A 23,581-nucleotide genomic window follows, 5' to 3' on the forward strand; every position below is an offset into this window, starting at 1 on the left:
AGAGTCTTGATTTCTGCTCTGGTCATCTTATCAGAGTCGTGGGATCAAGCCCCGTGCTGGGCTATGTGCTGGCTGTGGAAGTTGCTTAAGATTCTCTCTCTCCCTCTCCCTCTGCCATTCCCCTAACCCTCTCTTAAAAAATAAATAAAAAATAAAAATTATGTTTTGTTTATATTTGAATAATTATGGATGTTTGAAGCATTCTATATCCTCTTTAAACGGAGTTAGAAACTACTACCTAAGCCTATGGCTTGCCTCTCCCATAGCCACGAGAGAGGATTAAATTAGATAACAGTTAGTAAGTGCCTGGCAAACTGAAGTCCTTCCAATTTAAGGGTTGCTATTCTTCTACCTTGATTATGACCATTAGAGACCCAAAACTAAATGCAAATCATGTTCATTTTTACATTTATGTTTCAAGTTGGACAACTCTTCACACTAGGGACCCTAGTCAACACTATTACCTACAGACACCCATAAGCAAAGCAAAAAATCTTCCTAAAACAAGTATATAATGTAGTATGAATTAAGCCCTAAGTCGTAGATTATAATAATCACTTCCTAATATGGAAACACCTTGCGAAGTACACAGAAACCACCTCCACAGTCTAGGCCCATGGAAGGAAAAAAAAACAGTCCTGGGCATATTTTTGTTATACACTCACATTTAAAAAATGAAATTGCAGGGCACTTGGGTGGCTCAGTGGTTAAGCCTCTTCCTTCGGCTCAGGTCATGATCTCAGGGTCCTCAGATCAAGCCCCACATCAGGCTTTCTGCTCAGCAGGGAGCCTGCTTCCCCCTCTCTCTCTGCCTGCCTCTCTGCCTACTTATGATCTCTCTCTCTCTCTTTCTGGGTCAAATAAATAAAATCTTAAAAAAAAATGAAATTGCTTTCACTAAGTTCAACTAACGAGGCAACAGCCATTCAAGATAGTAAAACGTGCAACTGATCTAAGCCCTCACTAGAAAGAAAAATTCCTAGAAGAGAAAAAATTATCTCTACATTAAAGCCTGAAGTTCATGTGTCAAGACACAGAACTGTCTGTGAAAGACTTTTTAATTATCTGGAAGCATGTTAAAGTGTGTATGTAGGAAGGTGTTTGGAAAAACCACTGATTGGCCAGTCTTCACTTAATATAAATTTATGTCATTATTAAAAACTTGTTACAAGGGCATCTAAAACTATATAGGGAAAAGAGTATTTTAAAGCCTTACTTTAAAGAACTAAATAAGAGTAGTAGCAACTTATATGGATTTAAAGGAAAAAAAATCACACATTACCAAGAATATTCAAGTTCTAAAGTCGGAGCTTACAGCAGTGGTAGAAAAAAACTACAAATGTTGAGTTTACTCTCCAAACCTAATCCTATTTGGCATCTGCAGTAGCTGCTATTATAAGAGAAAAAGGGTAACACTAATAAAACACAAGCATCACCCTCCTAACTCTAACCTATTTTCTACCCTTCTTCACAATGTGTTAAAAGTACTGCTACATTTGAAATAATGCAAAACTTTTGAAAGCTATACATATTTTTGTTATAACATCACTTTGAAGTGAGTTAGAGGAAAACAGTTCTTACAGTAAGAAGTAGTTTTTTCACCTACCCCCCATCACCAAAAAGAAAAATAAAAAACAGTAAGAATTAACAGTGTTAGGTCAAACCATAAGATTGGCTAGAGCAAACCAAGCAGTCACTTGAAGGGAAGTAAAGAGTAAAACTGTCTACTTCAAATATCAGATAATCAAAAAAAAAAATCATGTATGGTTTCACAATTCATTTTAAAGAATTTTCCATACATAAAAGTGTCACCATTTAAATATATTCTACATTTTCTAAACAGGCAAGGACTGAGAGTTAAAAGCAGCCTGCACGACCAGTGCATTAGAGGAGAACCAAGCAGTAATGACTTTTTTTTTTTTTTAACTTTTCCACAGCGAAGGAACCAGTCACAATGAATAATGGGTTTGTCTGTAGCAATAACTTGTTCTAACAGCACTTCATGAGCAAACTATCTTGGAAGAATTCACATTCTGTACATTTTTCTTTAAAGTGCAGACCTTACAGCCAAAGTCCAAAAGAGAAATCAAAACAGGACTCACTGTCAGTGAATTCCCTTCCAGGCCTTGCTCACTCTTGCTCCAAACAGTAAAGCAAAGTTACTTTCATGAGAATAAGTCAGTCAGGCTAATGTGTCCAGCTGCCATTTTAAAAAGTAACTTATTATTGTGCCTATTTCCCTAGGTTTTTTTTCCCTGAAAAGTTTTAGGTCACTCCACTGAGTCAAAGCTTGAGTAATCCACTGAGCTTTGCACCTCCAGGTAAAGGAAAGAAAAATGAGGATATTACAAGTGGCTTCCAGGTTTGGAAAAAGTTGGGAGGAGTTAAGCTACGGTAATTGTATGTAAGTTAGTGAATGGAGTAATATTACACCGGATAAGAGAAGCTGGTCCCCCGAGATAACCAGCTTAAATTAAAAAGGAGTCCAAACTCAAGCATCATCAATCACCTTTTTAGCATTTTTAAAGAGATGTAGTTATTTGTAGGTTTGATACTAATCCATTTTTTATCCCAATAATCTACACTTCATACTCAACCTTCTAAATTCAAACCGCCAGGGTTAACAGTTCCAGGAAATGATACCACTATCAGCCAATCCTTTTCTAGACCCCACTAGAAAAAGAAACACGGGGGGGGGGGGGGGGCTGACATTCACAACTTATCTAAAAAGCATGAAAATAGAATGATTAAATTCCACCAAAGGCAATTAAAAATCCCAACTTCCCATAAAGCGTTCCCTACACCAAACGGAGTACCTTTACTTTCATTCCCACAAAGTAAGTAATCTGGGCTAAGAGTCGGATAATGAGTCTGACACAAAATGAGACGAAGGAACCTAACTGAAGCTACAGAGGCAAAGAAACTAACCCAAAGGGGAGAGGAAAGCTGGAAGAGAAACCCGAGAAGGGAACGGACAGAAGAGACTGACTAGTGGAGCAAAGGAGTGGGAATCACTTCAAGGGGAGACAGCCTTCAGGACTGCGGAGAAAAAGGGATCTAGGTCCACGAAACCGGGCGTTTACGGAACCCGAAGGCTAATGGGGAAACAATGGGGCGGTGAGACCGGGAGCAAGCCGAGAGACGCTCAGGAGAGGGCGACTAGGCAGCACGGGACGGGGGTGGGGGTCGTATGAAAGAGCCGAAGGCTGCAGTAGACAGAGGCGGCAGGGAGGTGAAAAGCTACGTGGAGAGGCAAGTTGGTCGAGTGTCATGGGGTTTCGTGGCGCACCGGGCAGGAAAGCGAGGGTCTTCTAGGTACCCGGGGGTGGGGGAGTGGCTTATCAGGGATTTTTAGACAGGGAACGGAAGCCGTGAAGGCAGGTGTGATGGAAGCAAAAAGCACACACCTCGGAGCAGCACAGAACCCGCCGTGCCAGACAAGACGACGGGAATTAAAAGGCAGCTGAAGGGGTAAGAAAAGAGGAGGGAAGAACGCGGGTCGCGGGGACAGAGGCCGTGGTCGGCTTCACTCACAGTCCAGGTGTTTTTTCTTGGGCCCCATGATCTCGTGGGTCGTGGCCTTGCATACTGTCTTGGATACCGCGGAGCCGGTGACACTGTGCTGAGCGGCGGTGATTCGGTCCGTCAAGCTCTGGCCGGACATCTCTGCGGCGCCTCCGCCACCCCTCCCGCTCGGCAGCAGGCGGGGACTGGGACCCCGAAGCGCCGGAGGACCCCCACCCCCCCCACCGCACCCCCTACCCCCACCGGCTCCTTCTCCGCCTGCCGGCCTGGGGCGGGGCTCAGGGCCGCGCGCTGCCACCCAGCCGGGAAAGAACCGGCTCGTGTCACCCGCGGGGTCAGGCACGGTGTCGGGCACTCCCCTGCCCCCGCCTCAGCTCAGCCCACCCCTTCCCTGGTCAGCTGGAGCCGGGCAGGGCAAGAGGGACAGGCAGCTGCAGGAAAATGGCGGCGCCAGGCTCCTCCTCGGAGCTTTCCGGGCTGTCCCGGGTCACGTGACTCGGGCGCCGCCCCTCCGTCTCCTTCTCCCGCCCCTTTTTCCTTCCCTTTCCTCTTCGACGCCCGCCCTCCCTCGCTCCGCGAGGGAAGAGCGGGGCGGCGCCCGCGCGTTACGTGATGGAACCCGCCCGGCGGGCGCAACAGGAGGCCCGCCCGGGGGCAGTGAGCGGCGGGCCGCGTCACGTGACGCTCCCTGCCAACAGGTCGCCCGAGGCGGGACGCGGGGGTCACAGAGGGGAGGTGGGACGGGGGAGGGGCGGCGAGTCCCGCGCGCCGGGGGCGAGCCAGTGAGTGGCGTCTGTTTTACCTCTCTCCCACCCCAAGGGTCTTCTGTTGCCTGTGGTTGGAACCAACGGCTTGACAACAGAGGAGGTGCGGCCACCTTCATGGCTTGGCGTGGGGAAGGGGCTGCCAGGGCTCCGGCTCTCCGAACTTCAGTGGCTGAGTCAAGATTGTGTTGAGGGATTCCCGCCCCCCACCCCCCAAAGCCATCCTCCTGGTTTTAAGGAAAAAGAAAACGCTTCAGTTGGCCCATTTTCTGAGCCTGGCCAGAAGGCCTCTCCCTACTGTGAAACTGTTGAAGCTCTCCCTAATTACTTACCCCGGGAGGGTTGGGTTTGGTTTTTGTTGGTTTTGTTTTGTTTTGTTTTTCCCATTTTCTTGAAAGGCTTGGAAATGTCACCTGTTTTTGTTTATCTCTCCTCTGAAAACTCAGACACGCTACTGCTGGACTAAATTTAGATACTAACCGTCCAGTATTCTTTCTCTAGGGTGTCAAATAGGACAGGAAACACATAACTTCACTGGAATTTGAAAAGGGAAGTAGTAGGATGATGTCAACAGAGATTAGCTTGACCCTACAAGGCTGACTGCAGAGGTGATTAAAGGTCCAGACCATAGAAGGAAGTGAGAAGGCTGGTAAATAGAGAAGTCCCATTCAAAGAATTGAGACATCACTACCTGCCATCTCCCCGCGTTTAGTTTTTCCTTCCCTTTGGCCTTTTTTCTCTTGGGTGAACCAGATTTTCAAGGAAAGGAGACACTGACACCTGACCTGTAGACAGTTTAGAGGAATTACTATATCCTGTGAATCTGTTCTATGAGCCTTTAAAAATGTAATTAGGGCCACATTTAACTCAGGTTTAGGGATAAATTTTAAAATCTCTATGAGTGTTAAATTACCGTGATAGTCCTATGTAATCTTGCTACTTCCAAATGAAATGCTAACATACTCCAAAAGTCTGTGTACACCATCTGCCAGCCAAATCCAAAATTCGTGCTTCAATCTGGTGACTCTCAGAAGATGCAAAGCTAATAGTTAACATTTTATGTATCATATCACAGATTTTGTGGTCTCCTCCCATTCCCTTCCCCCCCCTTTTTTTCACTATGGCTGGTGAAATTCTGCAGCACCATGATTTGCCAAGAACATACAGTCTTAAATCAGCAGGCTTCATCTTTGTCAAGCCAGTCCCAAATTTCACAAAATGGTAATGACTTCCTTCAGTGCTTCTGCAGTTCATCTACAATTTGGTGCCCAGTTTGCTGCCCCATGTCCATTGTGCAGTGCAGTCACCCAGTCCTCACGGCATGTTGCATGTCATCCTTGGCTGCCCTTCTATGGGTTCCACTGAGTGAATTACCAGTTAACCTGAGCATCTGCACTAATAATAATAATAATAACTCCTGCTGAAGTAAGTCAATATGAGCATGGCATTTGGCTGCCAATAGCTAAGTATTTCAACCTTAGGGAAAATGTAAAAGTTATTCCTAAGTACACAGCAGGAAACTTGTATTTTTTGCACTACCATGAATGATATTAAAGGATAATATAACTGTACATTTTTCAAGGATGCATTATATAAGTTTCTGAATAAGTAATCAGTGACCATTATAGAAGTTTATGTACAATGGTGAACTGAAAGATATGAAGAAATTTTAAAGATGATGGGAAAATATTCTAAGGATAGGTATTACTGATGGGCCTACCTGCCTTGTCCTATATCCTTAAGTTTTCTGTGTGTTCTACTTTCCTTGGTCTGTTAAAGAAATATCTTTGTCTCACAGATGCTTCAAGCTCACTATGGCCAAAAATGATTTCTCTTGTCCCTGACCATTCCATATCCCTGGTCCATGCAGATCATCATCTTTGTTCTTTATTCCAGGAATGGCCTCACCACCTGCCCAGAAGTCCAAGTCAGAAAACCATGACTCATTCTTAGCCCTCCTTCTCTCTTATTTCTCTTACCTAGCTTAATCTAGTTATATCCCTCAAACCCATTTTCTTTCTAACACCACATCTATTGCCTTAGTTCTAGCTTTATTATGATTTATGATATTTTTCCCATGTAGACTGTTCTAATAACTTCTTAGCTGATTTCTCTCTCTCTCATACCTCTACTGTCCAATCCAGATCTTTCTGAACCTAAAATATGTATCTTTTCTTTGTATTAAAACGCTTCGTAGCACCCCATGCACTACTCTAGAGGATAAAATTTAGGACTCTCAGTTTGACATATAAAGCCTTTCATGATATAGCCCCTACCTAAGTATAGTTTGTTGAGCCTTATCTCTCTCCAGTCCTCCACATGCAGTCCAGTTATTGTCACATTACTGGGTATGCCATTCTGGTTCATACTCTCATAAGTAGTCAGCGGTTTATTTCTGTTACTCATGTAGTATCTTACACATCCTCCTACTAATTATGTTTATAATTGTTTTATTGTGCTAGCATGAGGCACAGAGATTTCTTGTTAATATTGTGGCTGATACATAGTAGACACGCAGCAGAATGCTAGTTGAATGAATGAATGAATAAATGAATGAAAACACTTAGAAGTCACCCATTTGGAAAAACTACTCCAAACCTCTCATTGGATAAAACCTGCCCACTTTTTCACACTTACAGCATGTCCATTCTGTAATTATCCATCTGAAGGATCATCCTTATTTCAGTATTAGTTCATTCACAAAAATATATGTATTGAACACCCGCTGTGTGTCAGGCAGTCTTCTAGGTGCTATATACTATTATAACAATGAACTCATCAGCCCTTTGGGAACTAATAAGCTCTTTACTTTGATGGCCAACTTAAAGGTCTATGTGCTTTAATTACAAATGAATAGAAACAAAAACAGAAGGAAAAATTTGAATAGCACTTGATATTTCCTAGGCTCTCAAATGACAAAGTATGGTGTAGGGAGGTTGGTGTCCAGGGGGAAATGGAAACCATTTAAAACATTTTTTAGTGTCTTTTATGTGTTTGGAACACTTATAAATTTTTCATTTAATTCTCATTACTATAACTCTAAAATGGATTGTACCATTTAATATAAGGGGAAAGAACAATTTTAGGAGTTAAGTGCTTATATAATTTTTCTGTATTTAAAAAAAAAAGTAAAGTCTTAGAAGTACCAGAATTCCACAGATACTACAGTGGCATAAGCAAGATTTAAAAACGTGTCTTTACATTAACTTTATTTACACCCTTTCACCAAAACGTGAAGCAACTACCAATACAAATGACATTTATTCAACAAATTCTTCTTGCCTGCATACTCTATGCTAGGTATTGCTAGATACAAAGATACAATAATGTGCAAGAGAAATATGGTCTCTATTCTTAGAGCTTGCAGTATTTTAAATGGCAGCAGAGGAGAAATAAGTGAGGTGAAGAAAACTTACTGCTCCTGAAGAATCTTGATGATGTCTAAACTTAGAAGTAAGATAGTAAGAGAGAAAGAGAATATGGAAAACAGAATTAACTAGAATTTTTACCCCTTACTACTTCACTTATGCTCATTCCCAAAGCCAAACAATCTAGCAGTTTATTGTATTCCCACTCTTCTTGGAAATCAGGGTTGTTTAAATTACAATATTTTGATATTCTGTTAGCTAAGCTGATAACACCTTGGCATCTCCTTCTTCCCTCATCTTTCTGTTTATATCTTCTGATGCTGCCAAATGAATTAAAGATCATAACCTTTAAAAGGTCAGGACTTTCCTTTAAATGTATCTGAGTTCTCTTACTAGGACTTCCAAGCAAATACTCCACTTCCAACTGTGGGATCCTTATTTACATTCTCAGCATACATACTTGTGAAAATAATAGGAACATATAACTTTGTAGGTGTCATACCCTGTGCTAAGCACATTACATACATGCATTATCTCAGTTAAACCCTAAAACAACCTCATGACCTTAGCAGAGACAACTTTGTGTTCCCCAAAGTCTGTTTCCTTTACTTCACACCACACACCTTATATTTCCCAGCCTCCTTCCTGATCAGTTGAGGTCATGTGACTGATTTCTGTCCAGTGAAATATGAACAGAAATGATGAAACCCATTTAAGGGTTGGCCCACAGAACCTCTAGAACATCCTACACATGCTCCATATTCTCTTTCTTTCCATACTTACCAGCTGAATGAAAACTTAAAAGAATTTAGAGGAAGTCAAAACCACAAAATGCAAGAAGCCTAGGGCCCCAAATTAATCCTTGTGGAAATGTCATCCGAACATGGTGAGGAACACCTGTGTTGGATTTTACTTGTTTTATTAAATTATGCCCCTGAAATTAAGATGCTATATTTTACAGTAATTAGCTACCCTGCCTAATATACCTGTCTTCATTTTGCTGGTGAAGAGAAATTGAGGCTTAGGAATAGTTAAGTAATTTGCTTAAATTTGCTCAGCTATTAGGTAGGGGAACTAGGAGTAGATCTCAGGTCTGTCTGACGTTAAAGTTTGAGCTCTCACTGCTTAAGTTTCTCATGATACTATTTCATGTACTTTTGAAAATTTCATAAAAGGGGGCACCTGAATGGCTCAATCAGTTAAACAGCTGCCTTCAGCTCAGGTCCTGATCTCAGGGTCCTGAAATCGAGCCCCCTGTCTGGCTCCCTGCTCATGGGAGAGTCTGCTTCTCCCTCTCCCTCTGCTGCTCCCCCTACTTATGCTCTCGCTTGCATGCTCCTTCTCTCAAACAAATAAATAAAATCTTTTTTAAAAATAAATAAAATAAAAATTTCAAAAAAGTTTCATACAGGCTTTAATAACCACTGCTTCGCCTAGCATGCTGAAAAAGCAAATAACCACAGTGACCTCCAGTTTCTCTCACATATAAGATGCTCTCTTACTTTAACTTATTCCTGCCACATTTTCCTTTCTTCTGGTTGTATTAATTTTACAATTTCAATATGACTTACAGTGTATTTTGACCTTATATACCTGTTGAAAAATGATGTGTAGATTAGTTTTTAAGTGCCATCCTTCCCTTAAAAAGGAAAATTAACCAAACCTTGACCCTGAATCATCATCAAAACCCGTTAATTATGAAGCAGAATAAAAATATGATACCTGAGCTATTAAGATACCTGGGGTCCCTTCTTCTTTGCAATCTAAAGAGGCTGAATAAAGTACAAATGTATTAGAATATGCAACACTGAACTAAAATAAGAATGTTAAATGTTAAAATGTTGAAATAAGAATGTTTTAATGTTAAAATTAGGATACTGAGTTTTAGTTGATGTATATCAATAACCTAAAGGAGATTTGGTAATTCATTTAAGACAATGGGGGAAGAAATGGATTTGGAGTTAGACACACTTAGGTTCATAACTCTGGACAAGTTATTCAGTTTCCTTAAATATAAAACATGGAAAAATAGTACCTATTTTAAAGATTTCTTATCAGGATTAAAATAATGTCTGTAAAAAAGTAATACAATGCTTGACACCCAATAAATGTTGTCACTCAATAAATAAAATCATTCAACATTTATTCAGAATTCACTTTGGGCACTGCACTCTGCTAGATTCCCAGGATACAGAGGTCAATTAGACAAAATATTAACAGAATGTATTAAGTAATACAATAGAGATATACATAGACTACTATAAAAATGGAGTAAAAGGGCATTTAGTTCTTCCTGGAGGGATCAATGAAGGTTTGTTAGGGGCAGTGACACATAAGTGGAGTCTTAAAGGATGATTAGGAATCGTAAGGGAATCAGAAGTTATTCCAGCAAAGGAAAATCGCATGTGCAAAAAAAGAAGTCATTTGAGGGCTGCAAATAGTTTGTTACTATTGTTTTTTTTTATATATATATATTTTTTTAAGATTTTTTTTTTTTTTGACAGAGAGATCACAAGTAGGGAGAGAGGCAGGCAGAGAGAGAGGAGGAAGCAGGCTCCCCGCCGAGCAGAGAGCCCGATGCGGGACTCAATCTCAGGACCCTGAGATCATGACCTGAGCCGAAGGCAGAGGCTTAACCCACTGAGCCACCCAGGCACCCCTGTTACCCTGTTTTTAAGCAGGCTCCACACCCAGCAGGGAGCCCAGTGTGAGGCTTGAACTCACAACCCTGAGATCAAGACCTGAGCTGAGATCAAGAGTTGGACTGGACGCTTAATTGACTGAGTCATCCAGATGCCCCAACTGCGGATAGTTTTATATGACCAAAACATGGTATGTGTGAGGTTTTTATTTATTCATTTGATCAGCAAGTAATTATCAAGCACCTATATATGCCAGATAGTGTACTAGGTCCTAAAAACACATTAAGTGAACACAATAGAAAAGTCTTCTGCCTTCTGGAACAGTACATACATTTAAGAGGGCATATAATAGAGTGAAGAGAGCTATGAAGAAAATTTAAGCAGGGTAAAAGAATCAAGAATGACAGAGGACTTTAAATTGGATGACAAGGGAAAGCTTTTCTAAGGAGATGACATGTGACTTGCATGGATTGTGGGAGTCAGCAATGCAAATATTGGGGAGAGTATCATTTTGCAGAAAAGGAACAATAAGTACAATGGCTCTCAGGCAGAAACAAGATTAACTTGTTTGCAGAACAGCAGGGCCAGTGTAGCCAGAGACAGAGTGAAGAAGAGAAGGAGAACTGGGAGATGAGCTCAGAAATGTGGCTAGATCGTGAGCGGCATGTTGAGGACTCTAGGTAATAACTAGAGGTAGGTGTCCCATGAGAATGGATAGGTAGCCCTAGATCTTTGGAACAAGTTGGTGATTGCATGAAGTAGGCTGTTTCCAACCAATACCGCTGGAACAAGAATCCACTGATTGCAGTGTTCTTCTACATATGCATATCCCCTTGGCTTTTCATCTTTATCCTCTTGGCTATTTCCTTTTCCCTCTTCTGGATTAAGGTCCTAGATTATTGGTGTACATGCTTTTCCTTTATTAAATACATAGTATTCCCAAGACCTGTATCCTTGAAAATTACTGGACATAGGACATAGGTTGAACAAACCCTACCAAATTAAAGGAAAAAAGAAACTTGTTTAGATAAGGAATATTATGTCACATGTCCAGTTTTTTTTTTTTTTATTTCCAGTATAGTTAACATGCAGTGTTATATTAGTTCAGGTGTAACAATGTAGTGATACAACAATTCTATATCCATTGTCCAGTTTTTAAAATCTAGGAATGTACCTTTGAAATGCTTTGTAAACTCCAATCATTTTTGTCTTAGTGTCTGTCTGCATTGCAGTTACCAGATATATGATCTTTAGAGTCTTAAAATTCTGCTGCACAGCCACTGCTACACTAGATGATTTACAAATGATTATCCAACAAAAAGAATAAGAAGACCTGATATTTACAGAGGTTAATAGGACTACCATGAAAATCTCGATACCTAACTGAGACTTATTAAATATCAGTGAAGATCTGAATTGATCATCTTCCCAGAAAAATAATGGTCTTTCTTCCAGTTTAGACTAAAGAATGACCAAAGGAAGGGGGACTGAGAAATGAAGCAAAAATTAAAAACGATCAACTGTCCTATTGATACGTAACACAAACAATTCAAGCTCTTACTGTTTTAACTCCAGCGTTAGACTCGTGTGTTACAAGATCACAAACTGATTTAACTGTAACTGTGCTCAGACTCATATGTTCTAGTAATTCACTTAGTTTATAAGTTCTTATCAAATCCCTCCCCAAGCTAATGACACCTATTATAAAGACACCCTATGATTAATACCAATCCGCTCCCAAATCCCGTAAGTATCTTTCCCTAACTACCCCCTTTTGAGATATTATTGAGACCCATGTTATGGGATGCTTCCCCTTATCATCAACTTTAATAAATCCAGATTTTTATGATCAATAGGCTTTTTTAGTAGTGCTATGTTTCATTCTGTCTTTGGGTGAGCTTGTGCCCATAGATTGTGAAATTTACCATGCTTGCGAAATTTACCATGCTTTCCAGTTGTTGTTGTTGTTGTATTTTATTGAAGTGTAGTTGGTACATGTTACATTAGTTACTATGTACTATGTGTACAACATAGCACTTCGCCAACTCTTTTTTTATGCTATGCTCGCCACAAGTGTAGCGACCATCCTACCATCTGTCACCATACCGTGCTATTACATTACCATTGACTATATTCCCTATGCCGTACCTTTCATCCCTGTGACCTCTACATTCCATAACTGGAAATCCTGTACCTCCCATTCCCCTTCACCCATCTTGCCCATCCCCCCACATTCCTCCCCTCTGGTAACCAATTTGTTCTCTATTTAGAGAGGATCTTCTTTTGTTTGTTTGTTTGTTCATTTGTTTTATTTTTTAGATTCCACATATAAGTAAAATCATATGGTATTTGTCTTTCTCTGTCTGACTTTTTTCACTTAGCATAATGCCCTCTAGGTCCATACATGTTGTCACAAATGGCACAATTCCATTCTTTTTTATGACTGACTATATTCTATTGTTTATATATACCATGTCTTCTTTATTCATTTGTCGATGGACACTTTGGTTGTTTCCATACCTTGGCTATTGCAAATGATGTTGCAGTAAACATAGGAGTGCATGTATCTTTTTGAAGTAGTATATTCATTTTTTACCTAGTATTGAAATTACTGGATTGTGTGGTATTTCTATTTTTAATTTTTTGAGGAACCTCCATACTGTCTTCCACAGTGGCTGCACCAGTTTGCATTCCCACCAACAGTGCACCAGGGTTCCCTTTTCTCTACATCCTTACTAATACTTGTTATTCTTGTCTTTCTTATACTACCCAGTCTCACTAGCCATGCACTGCAAATGATATCTTGTGGTTTTGATTTGCATTTCCCTGATGATTAGTGATGTTGAACATCTTTTCAGGTATCTGTTAGCCATCTGTATGTATGTTTTCTTTGGGAAAATGTCTTTTCAGGTCCTCAGCCATTTTTAATCAGATTATTTGGAGGTGGTTTTTTTTGGTGTTAAAGTGTATAAATTCTTTCTATATTAGATTTTAATCCCTTATCAGATATATCATTTGCAAATATCTTTTCCCATTCAGTAGGTTGCTCCTTAGTATTGCTTTTGGTTTGGTTTGGTTTTTTCTTCCTTAGGTGGGACAGGGTAGACAGAGGGGGCTGGAGTTGTCTTTTTTTTTTCCTCCCAGGTAGTTTATTTATTTATTTATTTATTTTTAAGATTTTATTTATTTGCCAGAGAGAAAGAGAGAGTACACAGAAGCAGGCAGAGGCAGTGAGAGAAGCAGGCTCCCTGCCGAGCAAGGAGCCGGATGCGGGACTCGATCCCAGGACCCTGGGACCATGACCTGAGCCGAAGGCAGCGGCTTAACCAACTGAGGCACCCAGGCGTCCCTCTCCCAGGTAGTTTAGCCTCTGATAAAACTGCGGCAGATAAACTGAAGTAGTTTCTCCTGAGGGTAGACCTTGTTAAGAACAGAATGCTCTGGCATATATTGAAACAGTCCCTTTCACCTTCTCCTGCTGGAAACACCAAGGAATTTTCTCTGGTGTTTACTAAGATGGCATGGTAGAGCTTCCAGAGGTTGAACTAGCAAAAATGTGGGAACCTCCCCCATACCTTGTCCACACTGAGCCTCCAGCAATTTGTCAATTACAGTTTAGGTTTCTGCACCCTGGGACTGGTTCCTGTGGTGGTTTCTTGTGGGTTCTGCCCTTGTAAATTGTGATTCTCTGTGTTCACCTGTCCTGCCAGTTTGTGGGGGGGAGCAAACCCCCCACAATTACTAGAACATATGAGTCTGAGCACAATTACAGTTAAATCAGTTTGTGGTCTGGTAACACACGAGTCTAAAGCTGGTATTAAAACAATAAGAGCTTGAATTGTTTATGTTGCGTATCAATAGAATAGTTGCTTCATTTCTCAGTCCCCCTTCCTTTGGTCATTCTTTAGTCTAAACTGGAAGATTTGCCCTCTGACCTCACTTCTCAGACAGGTATAAAAAGAGTTGATTTCTCAGTTGGTCCAGCTTTCTGCTTGTTGTTACATTGGAGTGGTGCCATGGGACAAGAAACCAGAAGACTGGACATACTGCTTTGGGGTGCTCAGGAGATACCCAAAAGGAGATGTCCAGTATACCAAAGGATATTAATATGGCTTTCGATAAACTAGCCCTACAGATCCAAACAATATGAGTGTATAAGTAGTTGACAAGTCATGGAGTATATGAAGTTAACCTGGGAGTAAGCTCCCCGGAGTGAGATAGAATCCTGGGGAATTCCAACATTAAAGAGGCAGCATACAATTTTGAAAGAGCACTGAAGATATAGTCACTCTGATAAAATTAAGTTTTCACAGGTATCTTGTTATTGCTCATATAAATTTATCAAAGTTCATTACCTTTTATTCTTTTACACCCACGCCTCCCACACCCCAATTAACTAAAGCAATTATATTACATAATCTGCTCATCCTGGGGCAATTGTTAACATGGAGACTTTTCAAAAGTGGAATAAAATATTTCAAACTACCTTTTAAATAAAGTCCTATAGAGTGTTCTGTAAATTTTCCATTTTAAAATGTCACTTTAAAGCAAAGATATTTTATTCCAATTGGCAGTCCAGAGTAAGTTTTGAGTACCAAATTCCAAACCTCCAAAAGTGGAATTAAAATCTTAGATAGTGAAAGATTCCAGGAAACAGTTGCATTTCTGCATGCTACAGTAAAATGAAGGCAGGAGGGACACATCTGCCAAACTTTATATTATAATTAAATCACTTTGTACTGACATAGCTTTATTTTAGAGGAGAATGTTTGTGGGGATTTTTAATCAGATAAAAATAGGGCTGCTGTTTTCTCTATACCAATTAACATAGTTGACATTTAGCCAGATCTGCCCTGGACACAGCAGGGGATGTACAGTTTGTCCTGATTCTGTGGGAAATGAAAAATGCAGTACTTGGCACAAGAAAAAATATGTGAACCCAAAAAATGTTGTCAAATATAGCAAGTCAAATTAAGAAAATTGATTTACTGAAGGGCAGTCTATGCTTTCTAGAGAACAAAGCAGAAAGGAAGATTTTCTGGACAACACAAAAACATGATGGACCTTGCGTTTAACTATAAATAGTGTATGCTAATGAATAAGCATGTTTGGTTAAAGATTTTTTTCTACAACTCAATTAAATATAAAGTTTTTCTTACCATGAGTTGAAGAAAGAAACTGCTAGTGGCTCACACACAGCATATAATAACATGTTAAAAAATTTTGCACAGGGACACGTGGGTGGCTCAGTCAGCTAAGCATCTGTCTTTGACTCAGGTCATGATCCCAGGGTCCTGGATTAGAGTCCTGTGTCGGGCTCCTTGCTCAGCAGGGAGCCTGCTGCTGCTTCTGCCTGCTGCTCCCCTTGCTTGTGCGTGCTCTTTCTCTCTGACAAAAAAATAACTAAAATCTTTTTTTCAGAAAATTTTACACAGTGAGTCTGCTTAGATGACATCTAATCAAATTCTTTCATTTTTGGATAAGGGAAATTGGCCCCAGGGATGTTAAATTACTTTCATAAAATCACACTGATACATTGCCCTCACAGATCCTTTGGTTCTTAAAAACTTTATGGGAACATCAAAGCTATCGTAACATTTCAGATAACCAGAGTACTTGAAGGATAGTTTATTCTAATTCATTGAAACTTATGATTAACTAATGATGTGAAAGAAAAGTGGCTTTTATTTATAACTTCTTAAAAATTAATCTAAGGTATTTTACCTCACAGTTCCACCTTTATAAGTAGTAGGTTGAAACCAGAAAATCGCTGAAATTGGATAATTATTTACTCACAAAAACAACAAATTTCATATGGCTCAGCCTAAAACATGAAAGTAAATGGAATTGAATATTTGAACAATTTGTAATAACTCAAATTCATCACTGCGGAAAGCATTTTTATAGTTGAGCATTATGGCTCCAAATATACGTGGTTCAGGTGACTGTGTAGAAAATATTCTGGCTCCCTGTGTTCCTTGAAAAATCTGTGACCTGTGCTAACCAGCTTCCAAGATGGACTTCAGAGATCCTCACCTTCTAGATTTTGTGCCCTTGTATAATCTCCTTTCAGAATGAATAAGAATGACCTGTATAACCAATAGACTGTTGGGGAAATGATGGTATGTGACCTGTCAGACTAAAGTGTAAAAAATACTGAAGCTTCCACTTTGCTCTCTCTCAGCTCTCTCACACTGGCAGAAGTCAGCCACCATGTTATGAGAACACTCAAACTCCAACGGAAAGGTCCACATGGCAAAGAACTTAGGCCTGTTGCCACCAGCCTGCATTAACTTGTGAGCCTTGTAAGTGGGCCATCTTGGAAGCAGATCCTCTGTCTGGCACCACAGCCAAGCCTTCAGAAGCCCTGACCAACATCTTGATTGCAAACTCAGGAGAGACCCTGAGCCAGAACTACCCAGCTAAAGTGTTTCCAAATTCCTGACCCACAGAAACTGCGTGAGATGTTTTAAAGCCTCTACATTTTGGGATAATAGATAACTAATACAGGGCTTATAAAATACATATATGCCCTTGTATTAGTTTTCCTAGGGCTACTGTAACAAATTACTACAAATCTGGTGGCCTAAAACAATAGGAACTTATTCTTCTACAGTTCTGGAAACCAGGAGTCTGAAATCAAGGTTTTGACTGGGCTGTACTCCCTCCAAAAACTCTAAGGGAGAATCCTCGCTTGCCTCTTTCAGCTTCTGGTGGCTCTAAGTGTTCCTTGGCTTATGACTGCATGACTCCATTTTTTTCTTTGTTTTTATTAACATACAATGTATTATTTGCTTCGGGGGTACAGGTCTGTCAATCATCAGTCTTACAAAATTCACAGCGCTCACCGTAGCACATAACCTCCCCAGTGTTCATCCCCAGGCACCCCTATCCCTTCCACCCCTGTCCTTGCCAGCAACCCTCAGTTTGTTTCCTGAGGTTAAGAGTCTCTTATGGTTTGTCTCCCTCTCTGGTTTCATCTTGTTTCATTTTTCCTTCTCTTCCCCTATGATCCTCTGTCTTGTTTCTCAAATTCCTCATATCGGTGAGATCATATGATAATTGTCTTTCTCTGATTGACTTATTTCGCTTAGCATAATACCCTCTAGTTCCAGCCACGTCATTGCAATGGCAAGATAATTTTGGGGTGGGTTTTTTTTTTGATGGCTGCATAATATATAAAAATATATGTATTTTTATATATATGTCAGATATATATATATGTATATATATATATGTATGTATCTCACATCTTCTTTATCCATTCATCTGTTGATGAACATCTAGGCTCTTTCCGTAGTTTGGCTACCGTGGACATTGCTGCTATAACCATTAATAATAAACTACCCTATGGGGTAGATCTGTTTTAAACTTTTTGAAGAACTTCCATACTGTTTTCTCTCTGCCTCCATTTTCAAATGACCTTCTCTTTTCTGTGTGTCTCTCCTTCGTGTGTCTCTTACAAGGACACTTATCCAGACTTAGAGCCTATGCAGAGAGTCAAAATTGATCTCATGTTCAGATCCTTAATACAATTACATCTGCCAAGAGTTTTTTTCCCAAATAAGTTCACTTTCACATTCTCCAGGATATGGACTTATCTTCTTGGGGGATCACCATTCATTCTACTACACACTATATGAGTTTTTACATAGTTTAAATATATATAATTTACTTAAGTCACCTAAAAGAGTCATGAAGGCAAAATAATGATGATAATAGTAGTGATAATAAAAGACTTGGTTAATTGAGTGCTCTAGTGGACATTTTGATTACTCAAAGCTGCATCATATCATCTTTTTTGTGAACAGGAATCAGGAGTCCTAGGATCTAGCCTCCACTGGTTGTATAGTCTTGGCAGGAAACTTTACTTCCATGACCTTTTCTAGGGAGAGGAGCCTTTCCCTTACCCTCTGTCTATATGCAGAGACATCTACTAGAGTAACATATCTGGCCTCTTCTTTGCCTCCATACTTACTCTCCCTAGTGACTTCAGGAAAAAAAAAATGAATGTGCTTGGCCAGGGCCAGGACTAGTGTGAGGTCAGAGAGGAACCAGGGGCACAAAATTTAAGAAGGCCCTCACTCTCAGGGTCATGAGGCAGACACATTCCAGGGATTATATTATTGGCCTCATTCCAGTGCCACTCTATGAAGCCCTACTTGTCAGATGATTCAAGATCACATCAGTCTTTCTCTACTTTGATGCTCCATAATAGTTGTTTGTACACCACAGTTCACAGTTTTTATGATCTATTCTCTAATTGTTCCAAGTATACATCACTTATCTCTTCAATTAGATTGTAAATACCCTCTTCTCAATGTTGTCTAACCATGTTGGGGTACATTACATGAGCATCACTACACATTTATTGACTGACCAAAATAGAGAGACTTCTTCAAGAAAACCTATTTAACATGCTTTTCCTCCTTGAAGATTATTTTGTGTCCGAAATCATTCTTTATTTTAGAATATAGTACATTTTCCATGTGGACTATTTTCCCAATGGAAATCATGTCATACTTAAAACACCTAAATCCATCATGCAGTCTTCAAGTTATTCACATTTCAGGAAAGTTCTCAATTTTTTGGTATTAATTTGCTTTCCCATTTTCTTAATTTGTGAGTCTATTTGGGAGGATAGTGATCTAATTATGTTATTTTAGACAGGCTAAAATACCAGTTAGGCCAAAAAGAGCTTGCTTTGGCAACTGTGTGTAAACTCTGCCAGAAAGTCCCACCCCTAGCAGTGTGGAGGTGGAACGAGGCCATACACAGAGGCCCCTACCTGTATCATGTGTCTACATATTTAAAAGTTACAGATCAAGCTCTCAAACTTTTGGTGAAAAAGTATGTCCTATCCTTCTACCTTGACAGATATTTTTTCATTTCTGAATTTCACTTTCATATTTTCTGTTTCTGTCTTGGCCTTAACTTGTACTCATTCTTAATTCTCTAAAAGATTAAAAAACAAATGTAATTATAGTCAAAATATTCAAATTGTGAATGTATTTTCCATCAAAAATTGTAAAGTAAATACAAAAAACTGAAAAATTACCATTATTTTTGGGTGTAGGTGGTCAAAAGTACAAACTTCTAGTTATAAGATACGTAAGTTCTGGGGATATCATGTACAGCATAGTGACTATAGTTATTAATACTGTATTGTATATTTGAAAGATGCTAAGAGAGTAGATCTTGAAAGTTCTCATCACAAGAAAAATAAATTTGTAACTATGTGAGGTAATGGATGTTGATTAAATTCATTATGGTAATATACGTACATTGTGTATATATGTACATATATCAAATCATTATGTTGTATACCTTAAACATAGGCAATGTTATATACCAGTTATATCTCAATAAAACTGGAATAAATATTTTTTATGTTTAAAAATGACTTTTCTAAAGGATTCAAAATTGAATTCTTAAATTCAATTGTTAAAATTGAAAAGGAAAAAATAAATTATAATTATTGAGTATCAAATTATCAATTATAATTATTGAGTATCAAAATTTTAGCTCAAAGTTAGAGAAAGAATTTAAAATTTATTTCCATCTATTTAAATTTTTTTAAAAGATTTTATTTATTTGTTTTAGAGAGCGTGTGAACAGAGGGGAAGAGGCAGAGGGAGAGGGAGAGAGAGAGGATATCAAGCCAACTGCACGCTGAACACAGAGCTTGATACAGGGCTCAATCTCACGACCCTGAGATCATGACCTAAGCCAAAATCAAGAGTAAAGCTCTTAACCAACTGAGCCACCCAGGCACCCCTCTATTTAAATATTATAATAAAATTAAAACTATTCTTGATCCTTGCATTGACTGTCTACTGGCCTAAGGGAAGAATTGATATCATGCTTCATACATATTATGTTATGTCTAACCTACATGTGCACACATTCAGGAGCAGCATGAAATATTTTATATTGCAGACTGTCTCTCAGCAATCTTGTTTAATTATTGCAAATAATATACTAACTCATGAGTACTTCTGAAAACACAAAATGTGAAGAAAAGCAAGAAAATGGGTGCTGGATACAATGAAAAATGATTCCGCACTATGTAAAAATCTCTTTCACTCATGCTAAGAGGAAGGAAATGAAAAGTTAGTCTTTTCTTCTCTCTAGCTGCTTCTGCTATTCAAATCCACCCAAATTGCTGGTGCTCATCTCCAAATTTGGTGGCAGTACAATCCATAAGACTTCACAGCATTTAGGCACAGTTGCCTTTTAACTCAAGGACATATGACAAGAGATGTAAAGAAGCATTTCCCTGAGGCCTGAATGCGGTTCAGCAAGAAAGTAGTTGTTTAAGGACACATGAGCCAGTGCTTAGCACCAGATCTCAAGTGCCAGACGTGCCCATATGCTATTTAATAGGTTTATTTTTTGTGTTTCTTATATGTGGGGCCTTCTAAAACACGGGGCTTAAGTCAGGGCCATCTTTCGTGGGTGGCAGGGTTGGTTGCACTACTGTGCCAAAAGTCAATCACTAAATGTCGGGAAGTTCTTTCTAGTCCCATATAGGATTCATGGTTTAAAGAATTAAGTTATTTGTAGTGACACAGTGTACAGACTCTGGAGACATGGTGACTGGGTTCACATCCCAACTTTGCTACTTAGTTGTAAGTCACCTTGGGCAAGTTCTTAACCTATCTATGCCTTGGTTTTCTCATCTGTAAAATAGGGATGATAATAATGATACTACTTTGAAGCTGTGATAGTTGTAATGTTTAAAAAACACCCATCTCGCTGAGTAAAGTGAGTGAATATATAAGTGAGAGATTATATGGTGAATATATTTTCCATAAAAAAATGTAAAGTAGGGGCACCTGGATGGTTCAGTCGGTTAAGCATCTCTCTTGAGTTCAGGTCATTATCTCAGGGACCTGGGATTGAGCCCCGCTTCAAGCTCCCTGCTCAGCAGGGAGTCTGCATGTCTCTTTCCCTCTGCCCCTACCCCGACTTGTGCTCTATATCTCATGTCCACTCTCTTTCAAATAAATAAATAAAATCTTTTTTAAAAAATGTTAAGTAAATATAAGAGATATTTCGCAATATAAAACAATTCATATTACTCTTAAAAGTGTGCATATGTTGGCTAGACAAAGATATATATATCTTCATGTATGCATAAAATTATGTTCATCCTCCAAAGCATTTTGTAGAACCAATTCACACTTGAAAATAGTGTAATAATTATAATAATTACAACCAGCTTTGGAGTACCTTTTATGGCCAAGCACAGCATTTACATTTTATCATTTGATCTTCAGAACAATCCTGAGACATCCTCAGTTTTCAGAGGAAGAAACTGAAATTAAGAAAGATTAAGTGATCTGCTCCAGGGCACGGGTAATAAGTGACAGGGCTGAACTTCAAATGGATGTTTTCTGAGTGCTAAACCTAAGCTCTTCCATTTTGTTCTTGGTGGACCAGCCATGTCTCTTAATCCCAAATTCTTTTTTTTTTTTTTTTTTTTTAGTATCTTTGTGCAATCTCCCAATTTTTAAATGTCAGCTCATTTTATTTATTTATTTTTAAAGATTTTGTTTGCTTATGAGAGAGAGTGAGAGAACAAGCAGGAGAGGGGAAAGGGTCAGAGGGAGAAGCAGACTCCCCTCTGAGCAGGGAGCCCGATATAGGACTTGATCCCCGGATTCCAGGATCATGACATGAGCCGAAGGCAGTCGCTTAACTGACTGAGCCACCCAGGCGCTCCTTAATCCCAAATTCTTAATTCTAAAATGATAGAACACAATGGTACTGTTATTGGTAAGGATGAAAATTACAAATAACTTGCCACTACCAAGCTTTGAGCTCTTTGAGGAGACAGGTTGTTTTATTCAGCTCTTAGCCCAATGCCTGGAACATTGTAAACACTCAATAAATGTTTGTTAAACCAATAATGATTAATCTGGGGGGAGGGCAGAAACAGGCTAGGGAAGTTAATATAATGTCTTGTTAATTAATTGTAAAATAGATTCATTGAGACTACAGTACTCCCTCTACTTCATGTAACCAAATTTTATATGATTAACTAACATTTTTTGAAGTTTAGTCATCTCGATACCCTTAGATCTTGTTTTAACATTTTTAACCATGGCATCTGGAGCTTCACTTTGACTCTTCCGTGAATCTTTTTGAAATGAAGATTCAGTTTATTCAAATTTATCTGGCTTCCACTATTATTCCCAGGGTCCTTGCCAGAAAACAAATTACAGAATGTTTGAAGATGTTTTCCTTGTTTAGATTTTAACTGCATGGGGCTTTTTTTTCCTCAGAAAAATCTCGTGGGAGACACAGGTTCATACCAGCTTGGAATATGGTTATTTGGCCCATCTGCCATTTTTAATAACATTTAAATTTAGGTTCGTGTATTTAGGGAAATGATGATGCTATAGAGTTTTATCCTGAGTTTTAGTTCTTTTGGAGTTCCACAAGGAGCAACCTATATCTGAACCACTTTTTAAGATGTATTTCCCAGCAAATTGTAGGGGGAGGATATGAGCTCCTTCAAATTCCCCATCTCTTGGACGAGAAACATCAGCTATTTATTTACGCTTTAGTCCAGGTTGGGATGATAAGGGGATTTCAGGCAAACTCATGCAGCCTAAGCCCAAGTGGTTGGCAGTCGTGGTAGGGAAAGAACACTTGTGTCAGACACAGTCCCCCATATCCAATCCCTCATCTTTGATTGCTGAAGGAACCTTGATTTTAGCTCAGTTTATAGCCACCCCGAAAGAAAACCCAAAACAAAAAACCTTCCCTTGTGGTTGATTATGTCCATGTGATTAAATTCTGTTTGATGAGATGTTAGCAGGATTGTCCTTTGAGATCTCCTTAAGGGGAGATCATGCAGCCTTCTTCATCTCTATCTTCTTCATTGGGGCTGAAAATCAAATGTGATGGCTGATGCTCCAGCAGTCATTGTGGGCCACTAGGTAGAAGCCACATACTGAGGATGGGAGAGCAACAAGGTCAAAGAGAGTCTGGGTCCTCGATGATTATAAAACTGCCTTACCAACCCTGGACTCTGTACCTCCAGACTTCACTTATGAAAGATAGAAAGGAATTTATATCTCATTCAAGCCACTGTTATCTGTAGCTTTCTCTTTCTCACTTCTCCCTAATCCCAACAGAGGGATTTATTAAAGTCCTCATAGGTTGTTCTCTCTTGGGCAAAGTAAAGAGAAAGATCTGACCTTATCTCCAGCATCATCTTTTTCTACTTCCAACACCAAATATGATCCTCTTTCTATCTGACCTGTTGAAG

General features: G+C 39.3%; 1 protein-coding gene and 1 long non-coding RNA gene across 6 annotated transcripts in view; one reads left to right on the forward strand and one right to left on the reverse strand.

Moving 5' to 3' along the window:
* The window catches only part of PICALM (phosphatidylinositol binding clathrin assembly protein), a 102,662-nt gene extending 98,663 nt beyond the window's left edge, over nucleotides 1–3,999 (reverse strand). For all 5 annotated transcript variants that reach the window (XM_080815706.1, XM_080815704.1, XM_080815705.1 and 2 more), the window contains exon 1: nucleotides 3,535–3,999. In XM_080815706.1, coding sequence (XP_080671832.1) covers nucleotides 3,535–3,664 — 130 coding nt within the window. In that variant the 5' untranslated portion in view covers nucleotides 3,665–3,999. The remainder of the gene's footprint in view (nucleotides 1–3,534) is intronic.
* LOC308350445 overlaps nucleotides 3,376–23,581 on the forward strand; it is a 59,294-nt gene continuing 39,088 nt past the window's right edge. The window contains exon 1 of the long non-coding RNA XR_013967526.1: nucleotides 3,376–3,471. This is a non-coding gene — a long non-coding RNA (uncharacterized lncRNA). The remainder of the gene's footprint in view (nucleotides 3,472–23,581) is intronic.

The sequence above is a fragment of the Martes martes genome (genome assembly GCF_963455335.1).
Source record: "Martes martes genome assembly, chromosome: 10".
In the NCBI taxonomy this organism is placed as follows: Eukaryota; Metazoa; Chordata; class Mammalia; order Carnivora; family Mustelidae; genus Martes; species Martes martes.